The sequence below is a fragment of the Acomys russatus genome, chromosome 4 (assembly GCF_903995435.1).
Source record: "Acomys russatus chromosome 4, mAcoRus1.1, whole genome shotgun sequence".
NCBI lineage: Eukaryota > Metazoa > Chordata > Mammalia > Rodentia > Muridae > Acomys > Acomys russatus.
The window spans coordinates 29,433,053-29,457,587 of NC_067140.1; the positions used below are offsets into that span (position 1 = coordinate 29,433,053).

At 43.4% G+C, this 24,535-nt stretch overlaps 1 protein-coding gene and 1 pseudogene across 2 annotated transcripts in view; both read right to left on the minus strand.

The window, feature by feature from the left end:
• Cstpp1 (centriolar satellite-associated tubulin polyglutamylase complex regulator 1) overlaps positions 1–24,535 on the minus strand; it is a 157,163-nt gene that overhangs the window by 87,475 nt on the left and 45,153 nt on the right. For both annotated transcript variants that reach the window (XM_051144110.1, XM_051144109.1), the window contains exon 3: positions 6,254–6,384. In XM_051144110.1, coding sequence (XP_051000067.1) covers positions 6,254–6,384 — 131 coding nt within the window. The remainder of the gene's footprint in view (positions 1–6,253; positions 6,385–24,535) is intronic.
• LOC127188310 (60S ribosomal protein L13-like) lies at positions 12,500–13,060 on the minus strand (annotated as a pseudogene).

Sequence of the window (24,535 nt, forward strand, 5' to 3'; positions counted from 1 at the left end):
CAGGAATGTATTTACTTTCACGAGGGATTCATATAGCATTTGAACTCTAAGCAGATGTGGATTGCTTTATCTTTCTAATCGCAGCTGCCAGAGATGCATCCAGTTGCTGAGGGAAAGCACCTCCCAAATTCTCTCTGATCCTCTTGGCCATAAACAAGACCCAGATTTCAGACTGGACACGAAGCTTCTCAGTTCTGCAGCTTCTGATTCTTAGAGACCAGCTGCAAAGTTTGTGTCTAGATGGGTCTAAAGTCTTTCCTTAAACACCTTTAATACTGTCTTGGAAATACTGTCTCCAGGAAACTTAGGAACACCTTCCAGAGTGTGGCAGTTCCTGCTTTTAATCCGGAATGACAAAAGCTTTTGGAGGCAGAGCTGGGAAGGAAAAGATTTATGAACCCTCCACCCCACCCCAGTTAGACCAGCACCGACTCAGCCGAGCTGCGCTATGCTGTTCTTCTGCAGATAATTTCCTTAAAGCATTATGTTCATATTTTAGCATTAGCAGGAAGAGGCCAAACCTTCTGGGAGGCAGCAAAGAGGTTGGAGTTCCAGCACAGCGCTTCTAAACTAAAGCCACCTGGAGAAACTCAGGGAGTGGACCCCTCCGGCAAGAAACATTTTCTTCCAGTTTTTAGCAAGATGCGATGCCATTTCTGCATGACTGCGCTCTGAATGATGCTAATTTCCCCGAGTCTGAATTTCAGATAATCTCATGAACACTACAGTAAGCCTCTTGCTATCTGGGCAACTTTAGACTTTTGGAAGCAGAAAGATCTATTCAAATGTAAAAGACCTTTAAAATTCATCTCCTTGCTTTGGTATTTCTTTCAATGTGGAGAGATTACTCTGAATTTTCTGAGCCTGGAAAAGACTGAAATTCTTTTGAAGTAAATCTTTACTTCTGTTTGGGAGTATCAGCCCCAAGGAGCTTTTTTGTTCTGTTTCGTTTCAATAAGAATGTAGCTAAGGGCTTTGTTCTTTACCAATAGAAATACATATTTGACATATATTTTAAATTGATGAAATGACAATAGGTACTTCTCCTACTGAGAAGAAGTGTCTACAAGAGAACTGTCATCATATCACCAGCAATTAGAAAAGCAGATGCTATCTGAAACAACGGTGGTCATCGCTATTCACGGCAGTGGTGACTGGGACCTGAGAAGCAGTTGTAATTTTCTTCCTTTCTTTCTTCCTTCCTTCCTTTCTTTTTCTTTTCCTTTCTTTTTTGTTTGTTTGCTTTTTGTTTTTTGTTTTTCGAGACAAGGTTTCTCTGTGCAGCTCTGACTGTTCTGCAACTCACTCTGCAGATTAGACTGGCCTCAAACTCAGAGATCCTCTTGCCTTTGCCTCCCTAGTGCTAGGAATAAAGGCATGTGCCACCACCTTCCAGCATTTCCTTTCCTTTTCTTTCTGTCTTCTGTTATTTATTCACTTACTTATTTTGTGACAAGACCTCACTATGTAGCCTTTGTTATTTGTTTTGAGATGAGCTCTTAAGAATCCCAGGCTGGCTTCAAAGTTTCTATATAGGCAAAGATGGCTGTGAACTCCCGTCCCTCTGCCTCCACATCCCAAGCTTCCGTCTGAGAATCAACAACAGTGTAAAGACAGAGATACACAAACAGCATGGCAGTTTTCTGGAGTCACACAGGTACAAACTGGGGTTTAGGGAGGCTGAGGTAGCCAGGCTTTGTGGACTGGAGGTGAGAAAGGTTGTTCAAGGGTACATGAATGTCTATCTACAAGCGCTGCACATTTTATGAGTTTAAAGAACCACCAGAAAACAGATAGCCAGACATTCCAGTCAGATGGAAAGACCTCAAAATGTGCCTGGTGTTTACTGGGCAAGAATCTCAGCAGCTTAAAAGCAGAGCACTGAGGTGTAGCTCAGTGGTTTAGTACATGCCTAGCATGCACGTGGCTCTGGGTGCAATCCCAGCCTTGAAAACCAAAACAGCAAAGCTTTGATCTGGTCTATAAGAAACTTGACTATATACATACCATGTAGAATGCTTGGACTTAATTTAATGGCCTTTTGGCTTTACCATGGTGTAAAAGTGGTACATTCTCAGCAGAAGCTTTTCTTTCTTTCTTTCTTTCTTTTTCTTAGCAGAAGCTATTTTGAGGGGCTGCTTGAGAAGTGGTTCAGTGGTTGAGAGAGCACAGTGTCACTCTAGAACAAGATCTACATTTGATTATCAGGACCCATGTTGGGAAGCTCACAGCTGCATCTAATTCCAGCTCCATTGCAATCCAATGCTTCTAAAAGCACCTTGCCCTCATATACATCCCTTAACACACATATGCACATAAAACTAAGAACATATCTTTTATAAAATGGCCGGGAGTGGCTGACTTAAGACAACAAGTCAAATAGGATGACACGGTGATCGAACAATGTCTTGCTGCAGCCTTAAGAGCTTGGGACATGGTGGAGGAACCTGGTAAGATAACTGTTCCTTTTACTAAGATATTTCAAGGGCCTGGGGAAGCCTTCACAGAATTTTTGCAGAGATTGGGATCAGCGCTAGATAGAGCAATAGCAGATGCTGACACCAAACGGGCACTGAAACTCATTATGGCATGTGAGAATGCTAAGACAGAATGTAACAGAGCAATTAGACCCTTAAAGGAGAGAGGAGCTCCATTAGATGAATGGGTAAGAGAGACAGTTAATATTAGCTTTCCAGAACAGCAAAACAATATTGTAGGACAAGCTATGGCCAGAGGCCCCAGAGATCATAACACCCAGTGCTTTAAGTGCAGCAGAATTAGTCATGTACAATGAAACTGTAAGGTTAAAAGTTTCAGACCTCGGGCTGGAGAGATGGCTCAGAGGTTAAGAGCACTGCCTGCTCTTCCAGAGGTCCTGAGTTCAATTCCCAGCAACCACATGGTGGCTTACAGCCATCTATAATGTGATCTAATGCCCTCTTCTGTCCTGCAGGTAGAGAACTGTATATGTATTAATAAATAAATCTTAAAAAAATCTTAAAAAAAAAAAGTTTCAGGCCTCAAAATAACAGGTGCACTCAATCTGGAGGAAATGGTACTCGTAGGGCAGAACAAGGAGCGTCTGGCCATGGTGACTACGAGGTGCCAAGACTCCCAGGGTACTGTAGCCACTGTGGGAAAGAAAAGCATTGGGCTCGAGATTGTCAATTCAAAAGAGATGGGCAAGGTAATGTCTTACTGGTGGGAAATGGCAGGAGGGGCCCATCGGCTCGGGGGCCCAACAACAACAATACAAGCTGAATTCCCCTGGCCAGTCCAGAAGCAAGGGACTCACAAGAAAACAGGAATTAGGTATTAGTGATCTAATACATGCTACTGGAGGCAGTGCAGCCTTGGATCTGGCCTCAGATATATCTCATACATTATCTCCACAGGTTGATTATTACAAACTGAGTCCTGGTGTTTACAGCCCTTTGCCTTGAGGGACAGTAGGAATAAGCCTACAGGGAGTGGTGTTAATCCATCTTTAATCTCTTTAAGTTAGGATCGCTATTCATTTGGATTTTGTTGTTGTTGATTTTTTAAAAAGATTTATTTATTTATGACATACACAGTATTCTGCCTCCATATATACGTGCACATCAGAAGAGGACTCCAGATCTCATTATAGATGGTCGTGAGCCATGATATGGTTGCTGGGAATTGAACTCAGGACCTCTGAAAGAGCAGACAGTGCTTTTAACCATTGAGCCACCTCTCCAGCCCCCTGCTGGGCAAGCACTCTACCAGCGGGAACTGTATCCTCAGCCCTAGAAACTTTGAGAACATTAGACTTGGTGAAGAAGCAGCTCACACAGGACAAACACTATGACTATAAGGAATAGACATGAGAGAGATTGGAGGAGTTATCTTTAGTGGGGACAAAATTTCAGCTCTGCAAGATGAGAAAGTTCAGGAGATGGGAGGTGGTGATGGCTGTGAAATCATGCAATACTTATCATACAACTGTACATTAAAAATACCTAAAATTTCCTATTTATAGCCTTCAAGCAATATTGTTTCAATAGATCTTTGCTCACCCACAAAATTTGGGGGGGATTAGAAATTGAACCCATTGGGGCTGGAGAGATGGCTCAGAGGTTAAGAGCACTGACTGCTTTTCCAAAGGTCATGAGTTCAATTCCCAGCAACCACATGGTGGCTCACAACCATCTATAATGAAATATGGTGCTCTCTTCTGGCCTGCAGGCAGAATGCTGTATACATAATAAATAAATAAATCTTTGGAAAAAAAAGAAATTGAACCCATGGCCTCCAACATTCTAGGCAAGTGAACTACAACTGAGCTAAGCCCTCAGCATCTTTATTTTGAGAAAGAGTCTTGCCTAAGCTGTCCAGGCTGGCCTTGGCTTATTCTGCAGCCCAGGCCTCCTTTGAACTTGAGATTCTTTTATCACAGCCTTCGAGTAGCCAGGGTTACAGGACTAAGTTCAACTCCAATATTCCTACCCAGTTGTCCAGGACAGAAACCCAGCCACTTTTCCTTCTAACTCATTTTACATGCCAAGTCTGATTACCAGTCCTGCAGAGTTCATGTCAAAAAGTGCCCTCCCGTCTCCATGGACACTGCATACTTTTACATTTAAACTATCAAGTGTACAAAGCATAGTATCTAAAACTGCAGTATATATACTTTGCTAAAAAAATACTTTATCACTAAAAAATAATATGCCAATGATCATCTGAACCTTTAATACGTTTGTTGTTGTTGTGAGAAGGGTCTTGCCGCGCTGTCAATGGCTGCTGCCCGTTCAGGAAGGTGGTTGATGAAGCTGGATGGCTAAGGCAAGTTCTTAAAGGAAAGACAAGAAGTAATGTCCACTGACTCTTTTCATGGGAGACTCTCTGTCCCCTGGGATGCCTGTCTGACAGCACTGTACACACACTGGCGAATCTTTCAAATCAGGATTAACTGCCGCCAAAACTGGCAATGTGTTCATAACTGAGTTTGAAGCATATTCTAAATCCTGTAAGTCCCACAATGACTTGTTTGCTGGCCTCCAGCAGAAAAGATTCAATGGCGAGAGAGTTTCTTCGCTCATCCATGGAAAGCAGCTCCTCCTTGCTAGAGTCGGGATGAGATCATGTCAGCTGCCTCACACCTTCAGGTTTCATGTCCAGTTCGAGGTCTTTTGCTCTTTTCTCCACTTCTGTAGTTACTATCTCTCCTCAAGACTAGAGCTTCTCACAGTCATCCAAACATACTGGAATCAACTTCTTCCAAACTGCTGTTAATGCAGCTATTTGAATCTCTTCCATGAATCATAAATGTTTTAAATGCAACTAAAATGGCAAGCAAATGCCAATGACCATCCGAACCTTTGGTGAGGTTCCTTTCAGAAGGCACACGCCTTTAATCCCAGCACTTGGGAGGCAGAGGCAGGCGGATTGCTGTGAGTTCGAGGCCAGCCTGGTCTACAAAGTGAGTCTAGGACAGCCAAGGCTACATAGAGAAACCAAAACCAAAATCAAAACAAACAAACAAACAAACAAAACCACAAACCAGAAGGTTTCCACTTACTTTGCCCAGGTCCATCAGAGCAATCATCTTATGATAGTTATTGCCCTACCAATGTATTCCTGGGTAGTAAGACACTATTTGAAATTATTCCTTGATGTGGCAAAGAGAAGAAGGGTGTGGCCAAGTCTCTTTGCTAGTATCTCTACACCTAGAAGATGGGTTTCAAGTATAACACAGATCCGTTCTACATTTTGGGTAAAGCATTTGTGCTTATTGTACACAAAGTTCACTTTATTTAATGCTTATGCTTTATAGATGTCCCAGGAGCTAGAGTATTAATCAACTTGCAAATATCTGTTATAATCAACAGAAAAGACGCTTCTTAGACATTGAACTGTTACGCCGTCTTTGAGCAGTGTGAGTCGGGACTAGCAGCAGGGGGCAGAAGGAAGTCTGCAGGGAGACTGTGCAGGTGTTCTCAGCAACACCCCTTTATTTTCTGCTGCCAAGCCTGATGACCTGAGTCCAATCCCTAGAACCTACAAGGTGGAAGGAGAGACAGGACTCCTCAGAGTCGTCCTCTGACCTTCAAATGAGCATCATTATCTTCAAGTGAACATTCCAAACACCTTGAATGGTCACCTTGCCACCTCTATACATACATGAACACATGCCCAACATATAAATGTTATTTTTTAAAAGGAAAATATTTGGAAAGGATAGAAAATGGGAGAGTGGGAAATGGGACAAAATAGAGTCGAGAAGACTTACCACCATTTTTGCCTACAGTGCGGAAGCATCTCCAGAAGGCCCGTAGGAAAGATGCCCTGTTGTGAGGTGTGGCTTGTATAAAGCTGAATTCCCGGAAGAGAATGTGAGTTCCTTGGCATACACTGTTAAAACTAAAAAGAGAAAAATAAAGAACTCATCATTAGATGAAACCCAGAATGCTGGATCCAGAATGAAAATGTAAACCCAGATAGAACCACTGGAGAACAAGGGAGGGGTGTCTGGTTTTTTCCCACAACAAAATCCTGAACTATAGAGTAGACCAAGTCCTTCTATGAGAAAGCCTTTATACAGCCACAGCCCTTTGGAAAGTCATGTATACCTCTCCCAAGTATGCCTCCCAGGGCAGTTTTAAGGTTAATGGAGCATCTTTGTCGTTACCTGGATGAAATTGCTACTCATGCCTTCTGGGGGAATACTTTTCCCTCACGGTACCTGGCAGGTCTCCCCGAGCAGCAGAACAGGGATAAAGTCCCTTCATTCAGTACTAGCCTAACATATACTGGCTGCTACAAGGATGACATGGCTGAGGATGGACCTGGATTATATGTCTACTTTAGGGGTACTGTACTGTGTACACCCCAACAACAACCACAAAGATACATCCTATGTGTCATCGGATATAAAAAATTCCAAAGGAACACGAGAGACAAATTAAAACGGGGTAGAAAGTGGCCCCTAAATGAAACTATGAAGCAAAGCCCCAGGGTCCATGTGAGTCATTGTTTAAACTGGGCCAGGGACAGAGGGGAAAATGTATTCTGTTGCCTTTGGGTTCTCCTGCCAAAGAAATAGAGGCTGTAGGCAGTGTAATCTAAAAATGGAAATTCCATAGGAGTATAGGCAATTATCCAGTAATCGTCACTATCAAAGGCAGCCTTCGGACTCCAGAAAACTCCTAAATTCCACGACAGGAAAATGACGAATATAAAACATGTTCATTTTTGTGGCAACACAGACACTGAACTGAAGGTGACAAGCAATAAGGGGACATTAATAATTCCAAATTCCAGTTTTCATTTGGTAACATTCTAAAAGGAGGTGTGGATCACTGAACTGAACAGGAAACAGTTCAAGAGCCATCCAGTACAGTTCCCTTCTCACAGACCAGCCCCTCAGGGGATACTGTCTATTGTCTTTAACAGAAAATGTTATCATTTAGGATAAAGTCAGCCTTTCTAATATTAACAGTGCTATAATGAAAAAGCAGATTAAATACTCTTCTCATGGAAAACTGACATAGAAATCAACTTTTGACACACTACTAGGCCAGCTGAGAACATCCGGCAAGACGTGGTTGTTAGAGGCCTTTAAAGTTACGAAAGGGTTAATCTACCCATGAAGTTAATAGTAGTGCCATTGTCATTTTAGAGACGGAAAATGAAAAATACAGCAAATGAGCCGATAGAGGGAAATGAGGCAGACTACATTTCCAACAAATGGAGTCTAACATGATAATACTGTATCCTAAATTTATGAAGCTATCTGGGGAAAAAAAGGTCCCAATGTGTGTTTTATACTCAGGGCAGAAAGTTAGTGTCTAGGTCATGGGCTACACTGTGAAGCAACTAATGATGGTGAAATTACATCCTTAGGACAGACATTAGTTTTTATTTTTAAGTGTGTGTGTGTGTGTGTGTGTGTGTGTGTGTGTGTGTGTGTATGTACACATATATGAGACTGCTAGTGCCCACAGGGGCCAAAGGTTTTCAATCCCTTGGAGGTGCAGTGACAGGCGGTTGTGCGTCACCTAATGTGAATGCTAAGACTTAAACTTGGGCTCTCTGCAAGTGTGTGCTCTTAAGCCCTGAGCCGTGTCTCCAGTCCCTCAGTGTGGCTTTAAACAGTACCTTCAATGTAACATTCTCAAATGTAACCGTCTCCTCATGAGTGTATTCCCGATGCGACACAGGCCTATCATAGCTTATGTATGAGTCTCTAATACAACATGCTTTCTCTATTTTAATTTATTATTATTTATTTATTTGTTACTTATTTGGGATGGAGGTAGATGTTGGTGCCATGGCACATATGTGGAAGTCAGAGGCTCACTTGTGTGAGTCAGTCCTTTGCTACCATGTGGGTTCCAGGGATAGACTCAGGTCTACAATCCAGTGTGAAGCTCTTAACTTCAGAATGGCTGCCCTCACCAGATAGAAGTTCACTGAGATGGATACTTTGGGTCTGGTTAATAAAAGATAGTGGTATCTTTTATTTGGAGGGTTTTTATAATAAAGTTTTAATAAAATAAAATGGAAGAATCAACATAAAAATACCACTACTCATTGAGGAAATACAAATCAAAATGATGCACCACTTCATATCTGCTAGACTGTCTATTGGGAAGGACGCAAAAAGAGGAGAGAGACATGTTGGTGAAGATTTGCAGAACCTGGGGCTCTTGCACATTGTTGAGAAAATACATGGTAGCCCTTTCTGGAAAACAATTTTACGGTTTCTCAGTAATTTCAGTATGAGTTAGACATCTCAAAACAGAGAGTAGAAGAAACATGTGTACATCAGAGCATGTAGCTGGAGCCTCTGACACTGCAGTGCTGCTGTGGGGGGCGGGGGGGGGGATGAGAGGCATAGAGACAGGAGAATGCCCAAAAGATCGGAGGCTACCTCGCCTGGCTACGTAGTAGAAAAACAACCAAGACAGTCTGTCACACACACGGTGGGAGGCGAGGACCAACACCCAAGGCTGTCAGCTGACTTTCACATGCACTCTGTTGCACACATATGCCCATGTTCACACACACAAATGCACACCAACAAAAACAAGGAGGAGTAAATTCTCAGGCAAAATGAGGCTGTGTCTAGAAACAGTTTAAGAATCCCCACTTTAGCAGGGCGTGGTAGTGGCCTTTAATCTCAGCACTCCAGGGGCAGACAGGTGGATCGCTGTGAGTTTGAGGCCAGCCTGGTCTACAAAGTGAGTCCAGGACAGCCAAGGCTACATGGGGATGGGGGGATGGGGGAAGAGGGTGGAGGAATGGGGTGGTGGGGAAAGAATCCCCACTTTAAAGAACATACATGCTTTTGTTTAATTTTGTTTTTACTGCCATTTTTTGTTGCTTTAAGAGCACTGCTATTGCTTTCTTTGTCTCAATGGTGACCCTAGCCATGCCTGCAGGCGATGGTTCTTACATCAGTTTTCCTCAGACAGGCTGAGATTTCTGTGCACAGGCACATCTTGAGTGGGAGGTTTCTCCTCTCACTGAGGAGCAAACAGTCATATAGGCCTTCCACTGGATGGCCTTACACGCCACAACGCATGACAATGCTCCTGAATTCCTGCGCAGCATGAACCACAGAGTATTCAAATTTCACTGTGAAAACTCTCCCATTCTTTCAATTGTTGGGGTTTTTCTGAAAGACTGGACTTTTGTTCTTCAAAAAGTTGGCAAACCCTAAAGATATGTTCCTCTGTACAAATTGGTCCCTGAAGTAACAATTCCGGGATTTGTTCTTTCCTTCCTTGTGAAGCTCAGACAAGGCCTAAAGCTCTTAACTGTTTTCTTTGTGCTGCCTATCTGCTACAGAATTTGGCAACAGTGTCTTGATGAGAGAAGTCAGTGGAGCATGGCCACTCAGGCTGTGTTACAGAACCCTGAAGCAGTTTAGACAGCACACTTGAGCATTAGCTGCCTCGCACCCACTGCTTCGTCTACAGGGCTGCAAAGCCCTTTGTGGACATGAGTTCAGCTGCAGTGTTTCTAACACCTTCGACGTCACTGCCCTGTGTTATCCGCCATTCTGTTACTCCAACATGCAGTGCACCTGCTACGGGCGAAAGTGAGTGACGGTCCTGTGCACAAGGCTTTTTGACAAAGGTGGTTTTAATATGTAATGCTTTTGAAATGAGCTTCTGTACACAGATATGAATCAGGAAAACTTCTGGGTTCACTGACTGTACATTCTCTGAAGCAACAAAGAAGTCTAACTGGAATATAACACAGAGACCAGGCTAGCTGGATGGCTCAGGGGTAAAAGCATCTGCCATCAAGACTGTCATTAACCTGAGTTCTGTCCCTGGGGCCCATGTGGTATGTAGTGAGAACTGACTCCAGCTAGTTGTCCTCTGGCCTCCAAATACACTCCATGGCACTTGTGTGAACACACACACACACACACTCACAACCACAGGCACATGTACATGAGCGTACTCTGTAAATCAATCAATAACATGATTAGAAAAAAGAATGACTCAAATTCAAAGCCTGCCGCACTACAGGTGCCTGCCGAGAATCTTGTCGTCTCGGTTCCAACAATGGCTTAGGTACAAGTGGTATATTCAGGATCTTTGGTTCCTAAACTAACCCCACACTGGGCCAGAGAGATGAGTGCTCACTTAGCAGGAAGGAGCACTGCCTGATGACCTCAACTTGACCCTCAGGGTCTATGTATTGGAAAGAGAGAACTAAGTCTTGAAAGTGTGTTCTAGGCCAGACATAGCAGTGTGATCCTTTAATCTCAGCACTTGGGAAGCAGAGGCAGGCGGATCTTTGTGCATTTGAGGCCAGCCTAGTCTACTTAGTGAGGTTCAAGCCAGCCAGGGCTACACAGTCTTTGTCTCAAAAAGGGGGGGAGGGTGTTTTCTGACAAGTAAATGTAAAACAACAACAAAAGTAAACCCAAAGTTTGGAAGAAATTAAGTAGGGACTAATCAGCCTTCAACCCCATCTCACTGTCCAGGCATTGGTGAAGCAATCGGGGAAACCAAGCTGTTACTCTGGTGGATGCGATTCATAATTTCTCAAACAGTGAAAGACCCAGACAAGCCTCTCAGGTCTGTCGCAGTAACTTAAAGTGCTGGCATTTCAAACCAAGATTTTTTTTTTTTTCCTGCCAAAGTAACTACCACAGCAGAGTTCATTTTCAGACCATGATATATAGTGACATATTTTAGTGCGATGGGAAGAGAAAAGCTTAGAGATCTCAGAGGTGGTAAGGGCTATGAAAAGTCTCTGTAGTGGGAAGATAAAGCCGTAGTCTCTTTCCTTGGTCACTCAAATGTAGTCACCAGGTCCATAAAGAATCTTCCTACAATAGAAGCAGAATAGAGCACTTGCCCCAAATAGGCCTGTTGCTAAGGGTAGAGGAGCCTGTTTCCAGACAGGTTAATTCTCCTGAAAGACTAGGCCAAGGGACGAAGTTCTCACCAGGCACCAGTAAATTCTCTCTGACCGTAAGCTCTCCATGGCAGGACTCAGGCTTACAGCGTTTCTATGTTGACTATACGTGTCTATGGCACTGTGTGCCATGAGAACGCCTGGTAAATGGGGTCCTCTCCTTCTGCCCTGTGGGCCACGGCCTGGAACTCAGCCTATCACACCTGGCAGCGGACACCTGTATCCACTGGGCCATCTTACCAGTCCAGGATCTTTGTCTAAATAATCAAATTCCTGCCAGAGCCTAATGTTTTCCTTTCTTCCTTTTCCTTTTCACTATGTGTATGGGTGTATGGGTGTGAACATGAGTGCAGGTGCTTTGGGGTCAGAAGGGTAGGCCTTGGATCCAGTAAGGCTGGGGTTATAGGTAGTTGTGAACTGCTCAGTGTGGGTGCTGGGAACTGAGCTCAGATCTTCTGCAAGAACAGTCAGTACATGCTGTTCAGTGCTAAGCCAGCTCTCCAGCCTCATCCTTCTTCTTCTCCTTCTTCTTCTTAATTATGCACACCGTGCTCTGCCTGCCTGTGTGCCTGCCCACCAGAGGAGGGCGCCAGATCTCATTATAGATGGTTGTGAGCCACCATGTGGTTGCTGGGAATTGAACTCAGGACCTCTGGAGGAGCAGACCGTGCTCTTAACCTCTGAGCCAGCTCTCCAGCCCTCATCCTTCTTTAAGACAGAGTCTCACCATGTAGGCCAGAATGTGTTCTCGTTCTCTCTCTCTCTGTCTCTCTGTATCTCTCCCCCATTTTTCTTTATTATGTGTGTGTGTGTGGAGATGTGTGTATGCTGATGTGAACACATTAGTGCCATGGCACACGTGTGGAGGTTAGAAGGCAATTTTCAGGAGTTGGTTCTCTCCTTCCACTTTGCCAAGGCAGAATTTCTTTTGTTGTTTGTGTTACACTGCATACTCCAGGCTGGCCAGCCACAAACTTCAGGGAAATTATCCTCTTAATAAGGTTCTGAGGCAAACTCAGGTCATCAGGATTGCACACACACTTTTATCCACTAAACCATATTGCTGCCCCCATAATGTTCTTTATTTCTCCCTTTATGGAAAATGTATTGCAATATTCCAACAGCACATCAAAGCCTTGAAGCTCTTCTCTTCTGTGATGACTCTGGCTTTCTCCTGTTTGTAGACATTCCAGATGGGCATCACAGGTCCTGTCAGCTGGGTGGCCAGTTTAAGCTCTTCAGCAGAGCTATCTCCCCTCTTCAGAGCCAAAGGCTTCCTGAGGGAAAGTCTGAGCTTGTATCAGTATTCCTTCAGGCGCTGCACACTGGCCACTCAGTGGGTTTGTTTCACCTCCTCGGGTCCACAGAGATGCCGATGGTGTGTGCCATTTTTTTTAATAGATACCAGGCACCCAGAGTTCTTCCAGGCTGAAGCCCCTGCCAGCTCGGACCTTGTGTGGTATCTAACTAGGGCACCTCACTATGGGCCTGAAGGGACCAGATGCGGGACGAGAGGCAATGCGGAGCGCTTTTGCCTGCTGGGAGTTGCGTCTAAGGATCTTGCGAGCTGGCTGTTTGAACCAAGTGTCCACTCGCTGCTGCCAATGTTGTGGAAGTGGGGCTTCAGAGTCATGCCATTCAAGCTGGGCACCATAGCTGCCTCTTTTGTAGGAGAACGGCCAAACAGAAAGGCCCATAATGTTCTTGAATTCACAATCCTCTTGCCTCAACCTTCTGAGTATCAGTACAAGAGTGTACCACACACTCACCTGCCAGAGTTTCAAAGTCTCTTTTGAAGTCTTCAGACTTCCAAACACATTTCTTAATAGTCTGCTGTGGTCCACTACTGACTGACTACCAATGCCAGCACCTTTCCCGCTGATTATTAGCAGGGAAGCAGGCTGGGTAATTAGCAGCTAGAGTACCGGCTGCCTCCCCTTGAGTGTAAGTGCAAAGGCACACTTACAGCTCTGACAAGGTTGGCCACCCAATGCCAGTGGGAACAAGAAAGCGAGCACCTCAACATGGGAGACCAACACAAAGCATTGGGTATTACTGACTCTATACTCTTTAAAGCAAAGGAAAATGTAAAGTATAAATATGGTGTTAATTAAAAATGCTTTTCATGCCTTCCCAGTTTTGGCCCAGAAGAAAGGCTTCCGCAAAGGCACATGGCAAGAAGAAGAAGGGCCACTCTGCCATCAGCGAGGTAGTGACCTGAGAATACACCATCAACATTCACAAATGCATCGACGGAGTGGGCTTCAAGAGTTGTGCTCCTGGGGCACTCAGAGAAGTTTGGAAATTTGCCATGGTGAGGATGGGGACTCCACATGTGCGCATAGATACCAGGCTCAATAAAGCTGTTCCATATGGAATCCCAGTACATTTGTCCAGAAAATGTAATAAAGATGAGCATTCACCAAACAAGCTCTACACATTGGTAACTTACATGCCTGTTACCACATTCAAGAATCTACAGACGGTCGATATGGATGAGAACTAACCTGCTGGATGTCAAATAAAGCTGCATAACTGTCAAAAACGCTTTTCATGTAGTGTATTTTAAAATCAGGTTGTCATAAAAGACCTTCTTACAAGGCCTTTGTTCCTTTTACCCAAGTCCTCTAAAAGAGCTCTTGGTAACGGTGCTTCCAGGACTTTGCCTAATTTCACTTGAAATCCAAGGCCACTGTGCTTGTGTTTTCTTTGGGGAAACATCCTCTAACTGTGCAGAAGTGCCTGGACCAAGCCGTGGCTCCTTGGCACGATTTCCCGACTCTGGCTGAGCACACTCTGCTGCACAAGCCTTGCTTCTGTCTTGCACACCTTCTAATCCTGTCATCTCTTCCCTTCCCGTCCCTGGCTTTAGCGCACACATCTCTTTTGCCACCAGCCCTCCTTGGCCCTGTTTAGTGTTGCAGGTGAGGAGCTCTTCAGACATCTGCAAATCCTCCATTTCCCCTCTGATGGGATTCTTCTCAGCCAGACCTCATGACAGCTTTTCTGTTTTCCTACCAGATCACCTACTTTGGAACTAATTTCTTTTTCTTTCCTGTTTTCTCCTTTGGCGTCTTCAACTTAGTACTAACATTCTTTTTGCTTTTGCCCTTGCAATGTGCATTTGTTCTGTCCTGCACTAAGACCTTTTCTTTTCTTAGGACATGTTAGAGATTAAGCCAGAGCCTTGCACATGCCAGAGAAGCACTCTAACACTAAGCTGCATCCTCATCCCTAAAAACAATTGCTCTGAGACAGGAGTTTGCTACAGAGCCCAGGCAGACCGAAACCCGAGATTCTATTGCTTCAGTCTCCTGAGAGCCGGGTTATTACAGTGCACCGCCACACTTCCTAAACATTTTACGGTAAATTTCATTCTATTTCTTTTGTGTTTGTAGCTATAACTTTCAGATCTTTTTAGATATCTTTTTGTTCTTACTAAAACCCTCCCCCAAAAGGTTATTTCCATTAGTATCTAAAAGTTTCACTGAAAATTCAATACTATATTTATTTATTTGTGTATGGAGGTGTGTGAGGTATGGGGTAGGATGTGTTTAGGGTGTGTATACATGCCATAGTTCACTGTGAAAGTCAGAGGACAAACCAGCATAGTGGCCCACACCTTTAGCAAAAAAAAAAAGAAAGAAAGAAAGAAAAAAAAGGCAGCAAACTGTCTCTGTCATCTTCTCATTTGGGAAGCTACTACCCTGCACTCCAGGTATACTCAGGTAATCAATTATATTCCTTCTCAAGTCTCTAATGGGGTTGAAGACCAGATAGTTTAGTTTCACAATTAAGCTTAGTTGTTTAGAGGTTAAGATGTTTTTAGGTCTGGATAGATGTTTTAAGTTGATAATGATGAGCTATGATAGATATTAATTTACATTACGAATTTTATCTAGGAAAGATGTTTTCTTCAAGGCTGTCAAATACAAATAGCCAAAACACTAAGAGTGTAATATTTACATAATTCCTAATTGTGTCATGGTTCTTCTTGCAATAGGTAGTTTATTGTATATATGTGTAATAATATAAATTTGTATGTAAAAAATTTTAAAAGTCTAGGACAGCCAAGGCTACACAGAGAAACCCTGCCTTGAGGGGGAAAAAAGAAAGAAAGAAAGAAAAAGAATTAGTGAAGTAAAGAATTAAAAGAGGCAGGAGTGCTGGCACATGCCTGCCATCCTCACAGGCAGAGCTCTGCGGACTGGAGGACAGCCGGGCTCTGTCTCCCCGTCTCAAAAAACAAACAAACAAACAAACAAACAACAACAACAAAGAATTAAAAGTGGCAAGAGAGACATGTAAATAATAATTGACAAAACATAGCTAAGAAAGCAAAATATTGAGCCAGGCATGGTGGCACACACCTTTGATCCCAGGACTTGGGGAGCAGAGGCAGGCGAATCTCTGTGAGTTCGAGGCCAGCCTGGTCTATAAAGCAAGTCCAGGACAGCCAAGGCTCTGTGTAACAGAGAAACCTTTTTTGGGGGGTGGGAAGCAAAATATTGATAGAATCATTGTGTGAGTTAGCAGTCCCCCTTCTGAGTACATAGTCAAAAGAAAAGAAGTCAGACACATGGGTCCATATTTGTATATCCATGTTCACGCTAGTGTAATACACAACAGCCACAGAGCAGATGCAACGCAGAGCCCCGTGATGGGAAACTGGAAGCACAGAGGTGAAATCTGCTTGAGCAGGAGAATAGAGACCTGATCTCTTTTCCTTTCTCTTTGCATCGAGGTCATAGGTGAGCAACTCTCTGCCACTGTTCCTGCTACTTTGTGCTGCCTTGCCTTCCCCAATGGGACCAATGGAACATGGACTGAAACTTCCAAACATGGAGGCGACAAAACCTTTCATTCCTTATACATTTTATGGTAACAGAAAACTAATGTATATAATATGGATGACCTGGAAGACATATTCTATATGAAGTAAGTCAGCCACAAAAAGATAAATACTAACTTAGATGAGGTTCTTAGAATAGCCACGCTAGCCAGGCGTGGTGGCTCACACCTTTAATCCCAGCACTCAGGAGGCAGAGGCAGGTGGATCACTGTGAGTTCGAGGCCAGCCTGGTCTATAAAGGGAGTCCAGGACAGCCAAGGCTACACAGAGAGACCCTGTCTCGAAAAAACAAAAAACAACAACAACAAAAAGTAGTAAATTTTAGATCATGTATTTTTACCCCAGTAAAAAAGAAGGGTAAGATGTTGACGTCAAATACCCATTATGCATAGTTACAGTTGCCTGCTAATATGAGATATGGGAATTAGAACCAAAACATTTTATATGTATATGCATGTTCCTGTATGTTCAGGTACATGCGAGCATGTGTGTCCCTAAGGTCAAGGTTAGATGCTGGGTGTCTTGCTTTATCATTCTCCACCTTTATTTTTTTGAGAAAAGGTCTTTGACTGACCTGGAGCTCCATGATCCAGCTAGAGACTGTCTGGCCAGCGAGCCCCCGCAAGCTTCCTGGCTTCTGCCTTTCCAATGCTAGGGTTTCAGCTGTGCACCATGCTGGGCTTATTTACTTTTTTATTTTTAAACATATGTGCAGGCCCTCGTGTTCACACAGCAGGCACTTTGTCAACTGAGTCATCTCCTTAGCACCAACCAAAGCATATTGCAGAATAGATCTGGAAGGAAAAGGACTATGTCGGATGTGAGAGGTAGCTCAGTTGGTGGAATCCTTGCTTAGCATGCAAAAAGCCCTGGGTCCGATCTCCAGCAAGTAAAACAGGAGGTGGCGGTTCATAGCTCTGACCCTCAGCATTCAGGAGGTGGAGGCAGGAGGATCAGATAGATGCTCACCCTCACATATTGGAGAGCAATAGCTAGGCCAAATCTTTAACTTCCTAGTCTGAATGACTTTCAGGCTAGATTCCTGGTTCTATGTCTCAATTCATTCTCCTTCCCCACTCTGAGACTGGGTTTCTCTGTGTAGCCCTGGCTGTCCTAGAACTAGCTTTACAGACCAGGCTGGTCTCAAACTCAAGAGATCCACCTGCCTCTGCCTCTGGAGTGTTGGGATTAAAGGCTTGAGCCACTACCACTGAGCCTTCAATTACATTTTATTATTGGTTTTTAAAAATACTTTTTCATACAATATATTTTGATATCTCTCTCTCTAAAAAGCAAAAGGGCAAACAAATTGAAAACTAAACACATACACACACACACACCAAAAACACGCAGACCATTTATTTTGTGTTGGCCAACAGCTCCTGAGCATGGGCCTGCCCTTGAGTGTCAATGATACACCCAGTGTCACTCCACTGTAGAAAACTGACTTTCCCTCTCCCAGCAGGTATCAGCTGATTCTTGGTTATGGGTGGAACTTCGAGTGCCCAGTTTCTCTTCTCCATGCTGGGCTCAAGTATTTTTTCATTTGTAAAATTTTGTATTATTAGTTTGTTGTGCATAAAAATCTATGAATGTTTGACTTTTGTAAAAATATTAGTCTTAGGAAACGAATATTTCCAGAGGATCTGCATGGTGTCTGGCTTTAAGAGATAACTACAGAAATGGATACATAAGAGATAATAGCTTTGGCAAGGTATAAAAAAATGAAGGTAATTTTCTTCAGAAGACCCAAAATAGAATAAGCTGGAGCTTTCCAATTCATTCACAATAGGGTATTTTTGTTTTGTCTTGTTAAAGTATGGGAGAACTACCATTTATAAGTAATTATGTGTATGTGTGTTGACATATATATATATGTATATATACATATATATGGAATGAGCTAATTGATGACAGAGCTGTAATATATAAATGCAGTTTTATTGGAAGGGGCAGGGGAAGGGAAAGCGCTCACCGGGGGTAGGTGGCAGGGAAGGAGAGAGGGCAGGGAGGTAGGAAAAGGGCAAGGGCAAGCAAAGAGGAAAACGGGAGCCAAAATGTCTGGTTTATATAGTGAGTCTCTGGGGGGAAGCCCCACCTCTAGGTAGAGGGTAGGCTATGCCAGCCCTGCCCCACAGCAAGACCTAAGATATATTAATTATAAAATATATGGTGTGGCCTTGAATGCACTGTAATAATTCTCCTGCCTCAGCCTTCTATCTGCAGAGATGTGAGCTGTAATACCTAGCTTTTGAAGTAGCTTGTAATGAGATGGTAAAATATTTTTAAAATACTTGTTGGGGAAGGGGCTGTTGAGATGGTTCTGTGAGTAAAAAGGTATTTGCTACCAAGTCCCAGGATCCACTGTAGAGTGAACTGTCTCCCACAAGTTGTCTTTTGACATATATGTCCTCATTCGAATAAATAAATGTAATAAAAATTTTAAATATTTTTGGGACTAAGTGGCATATTTTTCATATGTTTCAAATCTCTTCATGGGATACAATCTTTTATCTGGAATGTTGTAAGTGTATTAACAAAAGCCAATTTGTTGGCTAAGGAAGTGCTATAGTTTGGATGCTGTCCCCAACACTTATATTGACATTTAATTACATATAACACATAGAAAGGGGGAAAGTGAAGGAGGTAATTAGGTCATGAGGACTCTGCTCTCCTGAATGGATTCGAGATGTCATCACTGTCCTTCTCTGTCTCTAAAACTCTCAGGCTCTCTCCGCTATGGTGTCTCCATCTTGTTATGATACAACAGAAGCCGCAGTGGGGACAGCCCTCAGTCTTGGACTTACCAGCTAGACCCAGGAGCCGAATAAATTCCTAGTGTTTGCTTATCATTTCCCCAGGCATCCGCATTCAGACACGGCAAGCCACACAGATGAAGACGGAGAGAGCAAGGCAGGAGAGAGGGAGATACTGACACAACGGAAAGGCACCCAGGAGCTGCCAGTACCTGGGCCCCAGCTCTCAGGAGATGTCACTGAGTTCCTGACCTAGTTTCTCTGGTAGGAGATCTTTCCTTGTCCCAGAAAAGACTTGTGGAGACAGAGAGGATTAAAAAAATAATATTGTGAAGAAGTGAGGTTGCTGGGCTTTGCGGTTTTCTAGCCGGGATCCCTTTATCTTCTTGAGAGCCCCCAGATCTCTTTTATTCTAGGTCAGTAATTTAACACTCTCAGCTCTCAATTCAAAGCCTGTAATGACCTTGCTGTGCTGAATTATTAGTCCAGGATACAGAAAAAGAAAGAGAGAGAAGGGAAAACCCTCCTAGAACAACAGAGGCCTTTTGATCAGAGTACCCAAAGCTGTAACTCAAGCTGTCCATTCTTACATGGCAGGAATTAAGGACTCCCCCTGCCAGGCAGGACCCTATTAAAAGACAATAGCTGTTTGAAAAGGGTAAGCAAGTTGATATGGATATAATAGGCCACATATGGGGGCCCCTTTCTACTCTGAAATAAAGCTCCTTCTTACAGTTGTGAGCTGGGAAATCCAGCATTCAGCGAGGCAGGAGGAGGCACCATAGAAGAGAGCGAGTAGCCATGCAGAGTTGCTTGAAGGTGCTTCAGAAAAAGAAAGAGAAAACCAGAGGAGTGCTTTGGCAGAGGGACGCATCAGTCCCTGAGGGTAGAGCCTTTCAGAACAGCCCAGGTGCTCTTTGGTCACAAGAGCCTTTAGGGCCAATGATGACAAGAATTTGGCTAGAACCAGTTAGTATCACTAATAGGTCAACATCAGAAAAAGCAAAAAAATAAGCCAATAAACAAAGCAGTAATCTTTTACCAGAAACGTTACAGCTGGTCAAAAGCAATCTACACTGCTGGCTAACCTAATGTGGTCCTGTGCTAAAGTCTAGATTACCACCCAATGCCACGTGCTATTGCTTGGATGCCATTTTTCATAGAAAGCCTGCAAAACAAAGACAGCACACCCCACAGAGTTGCCTGTAAATACCGCCCCCTCCTAAGGGAGAGAATGGTAACCACAGGACACAGAATCTCATACTCTGCTAGCTTGCCCATGTTTGCCTGTCTACTGCCCCAACCACTCTTCCCATTGGTGGCTGAAGCTTTTGAAGGATCTTTAAACAATAGAATTTCCCAACCACTGTTTTAGCTATCTCTAAAATCCTGTTAACATGATGCAAATCAAGAAATGATTTAAGAGTGACTCAAGGCATTTAAGCACATTAATCTGGTTATTTATAACTAAACTCTGAATCCTCAAATTCCTCTGTGAAACTATTAGACAGATACTTTTATTTCCCCCACTATCCTTTGCCATATGCCAAGTAAATGGCTTCCAGTTCTCATCCACCGCAGTGAACGGGCTATCTTGATGGGATTACAACTAAAGACAAAGGCGGGATCTCCAGTGCTTGTCCCACTGAATGTCCAAGAGAGTACGAAGATGATCTTTAGCAAACAAATTAAAGAGCAGATCTGGATTTCTAAGGGGACAAAATATGTCCATCCTAGATCCAGAAGAACGGGCATTAAACGTCCTTTGTAGTAACGTGAGAGTGCAGAAAGGGAAGGCAGCATAGGAATACTGGCACTGCTGTCTTTGTAAAGTACAATCTGCCAGAGTGGTCCTTGGCCATAATTTACCTTGTTCCCCAAAGCAAACTATAACCCCACCCATCAGATCCCATTCTGCATCAACCCCAATTCAGTGATCTTGTCCTAAAAATCTCTGGGACTCTGCTGAGGGGGTTTATCTCTCTACCTGATCTCCGTACCCCAGATCTTCTAGGGAGCGGTCACATAACCCTCAGGGAAGATCACAGGCCTGCCCTTTTCCTGATGAGAAACCGGTTTAGCAAACACCTGGGGATTCCTGGAGTACCCCACCCTATGCTAATGAGAATCCCCTAGCCTTAAGTAAATGACCTTTAATCAGACCTAGAAGTTCTCCCCCTACCCATAGGGCAATTCGTTCTTGTGATAGGACCCCGTGCTCCTGCATGTAAATGAGGCACTCTACTGCTGCATGCAGATAAAGTATCCTGGCACTTCCGGCCTTCACCCTCAAACCCCTCCCCACTGTCCAAGGTTTATAAATAAAGGGCGGCTTTTGTGCTCACACTCTCTCATGTGCTCACCATTCCTCCCCCAGGCCTGTCTGAGACTCCACTTATTCTGGGGGAGGATCACAGCTGGACACCCAGTGTCAGGCAGCAATGGCAGAACTGCCTTGGCAGCCTTTGGAGCCTGCTCCATTGTCCCACTAGCTGACCACAGGTGAAGCACCCGCCCAGGCCTACAACTCACTGGCCCTGTCTGTTGCTGGTTTCAAACATCCACCTTCCTCTGCAGAGCTTAGGATAGCAGCTAGAGAAAGGGCTGCAACACTTTTTGGTATCATCATGGGCTTGTGGAGTCTCCATTGCCAAATGATACCAGTAATTGTTGGGGCATAGTCTAATGTATTTTGATGCTAATTACTGCTTGCTGTCTCTGTGACCCACATTTTGCTTAGATAGGTCAGGCTAGGAGACAGGAATTCTGGGAAGAAGAAGAAGAAAGACGCCATAAGGAGAAAAGGAGAGAGACCTGAAGGGAAGAGAGGAAGGCTGCCATGGGTTTAGGTGGAGGAGAAGCACATGGCAGGTGTGGATGGAGAATCCAGCCCAGATAAAGAACATTAACAAGTATTGGGACTATGGATGGGAGGTAGCTTGATAGAAGTTATTGGAAGCAGATGACATGGGATTGAGCCAGGGATCCCATGCCTGTCCCACTATGGGAGGTAGTTTTGAGGACTGATATCTGCCCTGCTCTACGTTAACTAAGGCTATTTTAAAATATAACAAGTGTCTGTGTCTTAATTGATTGCTAGCTGGGCTTACAGATAATATAGATAATTTAAAAACAATAAGTGGCACCTAACGTGGTAGGCATGTATCTATACTCTTAAAAAATCATATTTTATCATAGTCTGAAAATAGTGAATAGCTTTCAGAGAGCATCCATGGGCCAGAGCAAAGATGGCTACATACATGTGGCCAGTTGGAGAGGCAGAACTAGGAGGTTGGCAGTCTTCTAAACTGGCCTAGGAAATAGAGTTAAATGCCTAGAAAAATAATAAAATAAAAACTACTATGGTCCCTTCCCAAGGCGCCATGGCAGAAGGCTCCTGGAGCTTTTTTGGCTTTGTTTTGGTGTTTATGAAGTTGTTTGCAGTGGTCTTAGTCAGAGTCACACTTCTCCTTACCCTCAAAAAAAGTTCAGGGAGAAAGGCAGAGGCTATTTTAAAATATAACAAGTGTCTGTGTCTTTATTTATTTATTTTTTTAAGTGTCTGTATCTTGATTGATTGCTAGCCGGGCCTACTAGTAATACAGATAATTTTATAAAACAATAAGTAATCTTATTCTAAAAGAGTTAAGCTGAACATTCCTTGGGAAATTCAATTTCCACCTCCCCAGTAAGACCAGGAGCCTCACCTAGCACCAGGCCTGAGGCCTCTAAGCCACCCCTGAGCAGGAGCAAGAAACTGGACCTTGGGACCTTTGGTCCTTTGTTGAGGTAGCAGGGTCTGGACTGACCCGGTCAATGTGGAAGCCAGGCCACCCATCGGTGTGTCACTGAATGACACAAATCAAGCCTGGAACTATATTTGGAGAGGAAGGTTGTAAAGGGATATGGAAGAGGGAACGAATGAGGAAAACAGAGGAGAAAAGACAAATATTATGTGTTCTCTCTAATATGGGGAACCTAAGGGTGTGTGTGTGTGTGTGTGTGTGTGTGTGTGTGTGTGTGTGTGTGTGTGTAAAACATGAAATTAAAAAGAAGAGTATTTGGGAGAAGAAAGGGGTGACGTGGGAAATGGCCCAAAGGAGAGTAAAGGAGGAGCAATATGAGCATAAAATAATGATCTTCATTATGAAAATGCCATAAAGAAAGCTGGCGTTTTGTATATTTACTTTAAAGACTAACAGAAAAAAAATCAAGTCCTGGTTTAGATGAAGTCCCTTTAGGACAGTTTGTTTGTATAGTGCCTGAAATATGATTCAAATATCATTATTCCATTGTGAACAATGGGAAAATAAAAGAGACAAGTTACTGGCCCAACATACCTAGCATGTATAATAATGCTATCTGGATAGGATAACTACAAAGATTTCCCTTCAGAAAGAAGAAGGACTCAGGATATAGGGGTGTGTGTGTGTGTGTGTGTGTGTGTGTCTTGAACGTGTAATAAATTTAAAGACAACGTGGGTTACATGCAATCCTATTTTTACAAAAGGAAAAAAATCAAAGCAGTAACAACAAAAATCATGTTTACGTAGTTTGGCTTCAAGTACGCAAAATTCAGGTATTTGAATATTAATTATAAAATAGAAGATGGGCATGGGGTCAGGCCAGTCTAATCAGTGTTCTTCTTTTTCCTGGTCACTTAACTGGTTCGGCTTTGGGTATGTGACACAAGACAGCCCAATAAGTGTCAATCCCAGGTGGATGTGGTTAGAGCCACTGGGAAAAGAGTCTATTTTTCTATTATTATTACTATACTCAGTGGCTAGTGGCCACTTTTAGGATAAAAACAGTAAAATGGTTGGGCATGGTGGCACACGGCTTTAATCCTAGCACTTGCGAGGCAGAGGCAGGTGGACCCCTGTGAGTTCAAGGCCAACCTGGTCTACATAGCAAGTCCAGGACAGCCAAGGCTAAACAGAGAAACTCCGTCTCGGGGGAAAAAAAAAAGAAAGAAAAGAAAAGAAAAACAGTAAAATGGACAAGAAGCAGACGCAGAGTATGAGTGATGCCACATTAGTAGCTCTATTGAGCCTGTCTGCATAAAGGCTGTGTCTACTATGGGCTGTTTTGGTATATAAGCCTGTTAAATTCTATCTATTGTTACCTCCCTGTCTCTCCTCTCAAGCCATTTTAAATTGGGATTCTGGTACTTGTCTTCCCGTTAGTTCATACTCTCTGAGGGCAAAGCATGTGACATTTTTTTTTAATCCATCCCAGCACCTAGCATAAAGATAGAGACAAAGTAAATACTCAATAAACATGAAATGTAGAATAAAAAAATATAATAACAATTAGGATTCTATCCAATTGGCACCAATATTGTAACAGGTCCTCGCACTTCTATGACTGACTCCGTGATGGAAGTACCATTCAGGCCATAAAACTCGGCATTGTAGACAGTCCCATCAGCCAAAATGAAAACAAAGGCCTAATCCATCCAAGTTCACATGTCTGGGAAAGTATCTAAATGTACTAACCTTACTTCTTGGCTTCTGTAGTT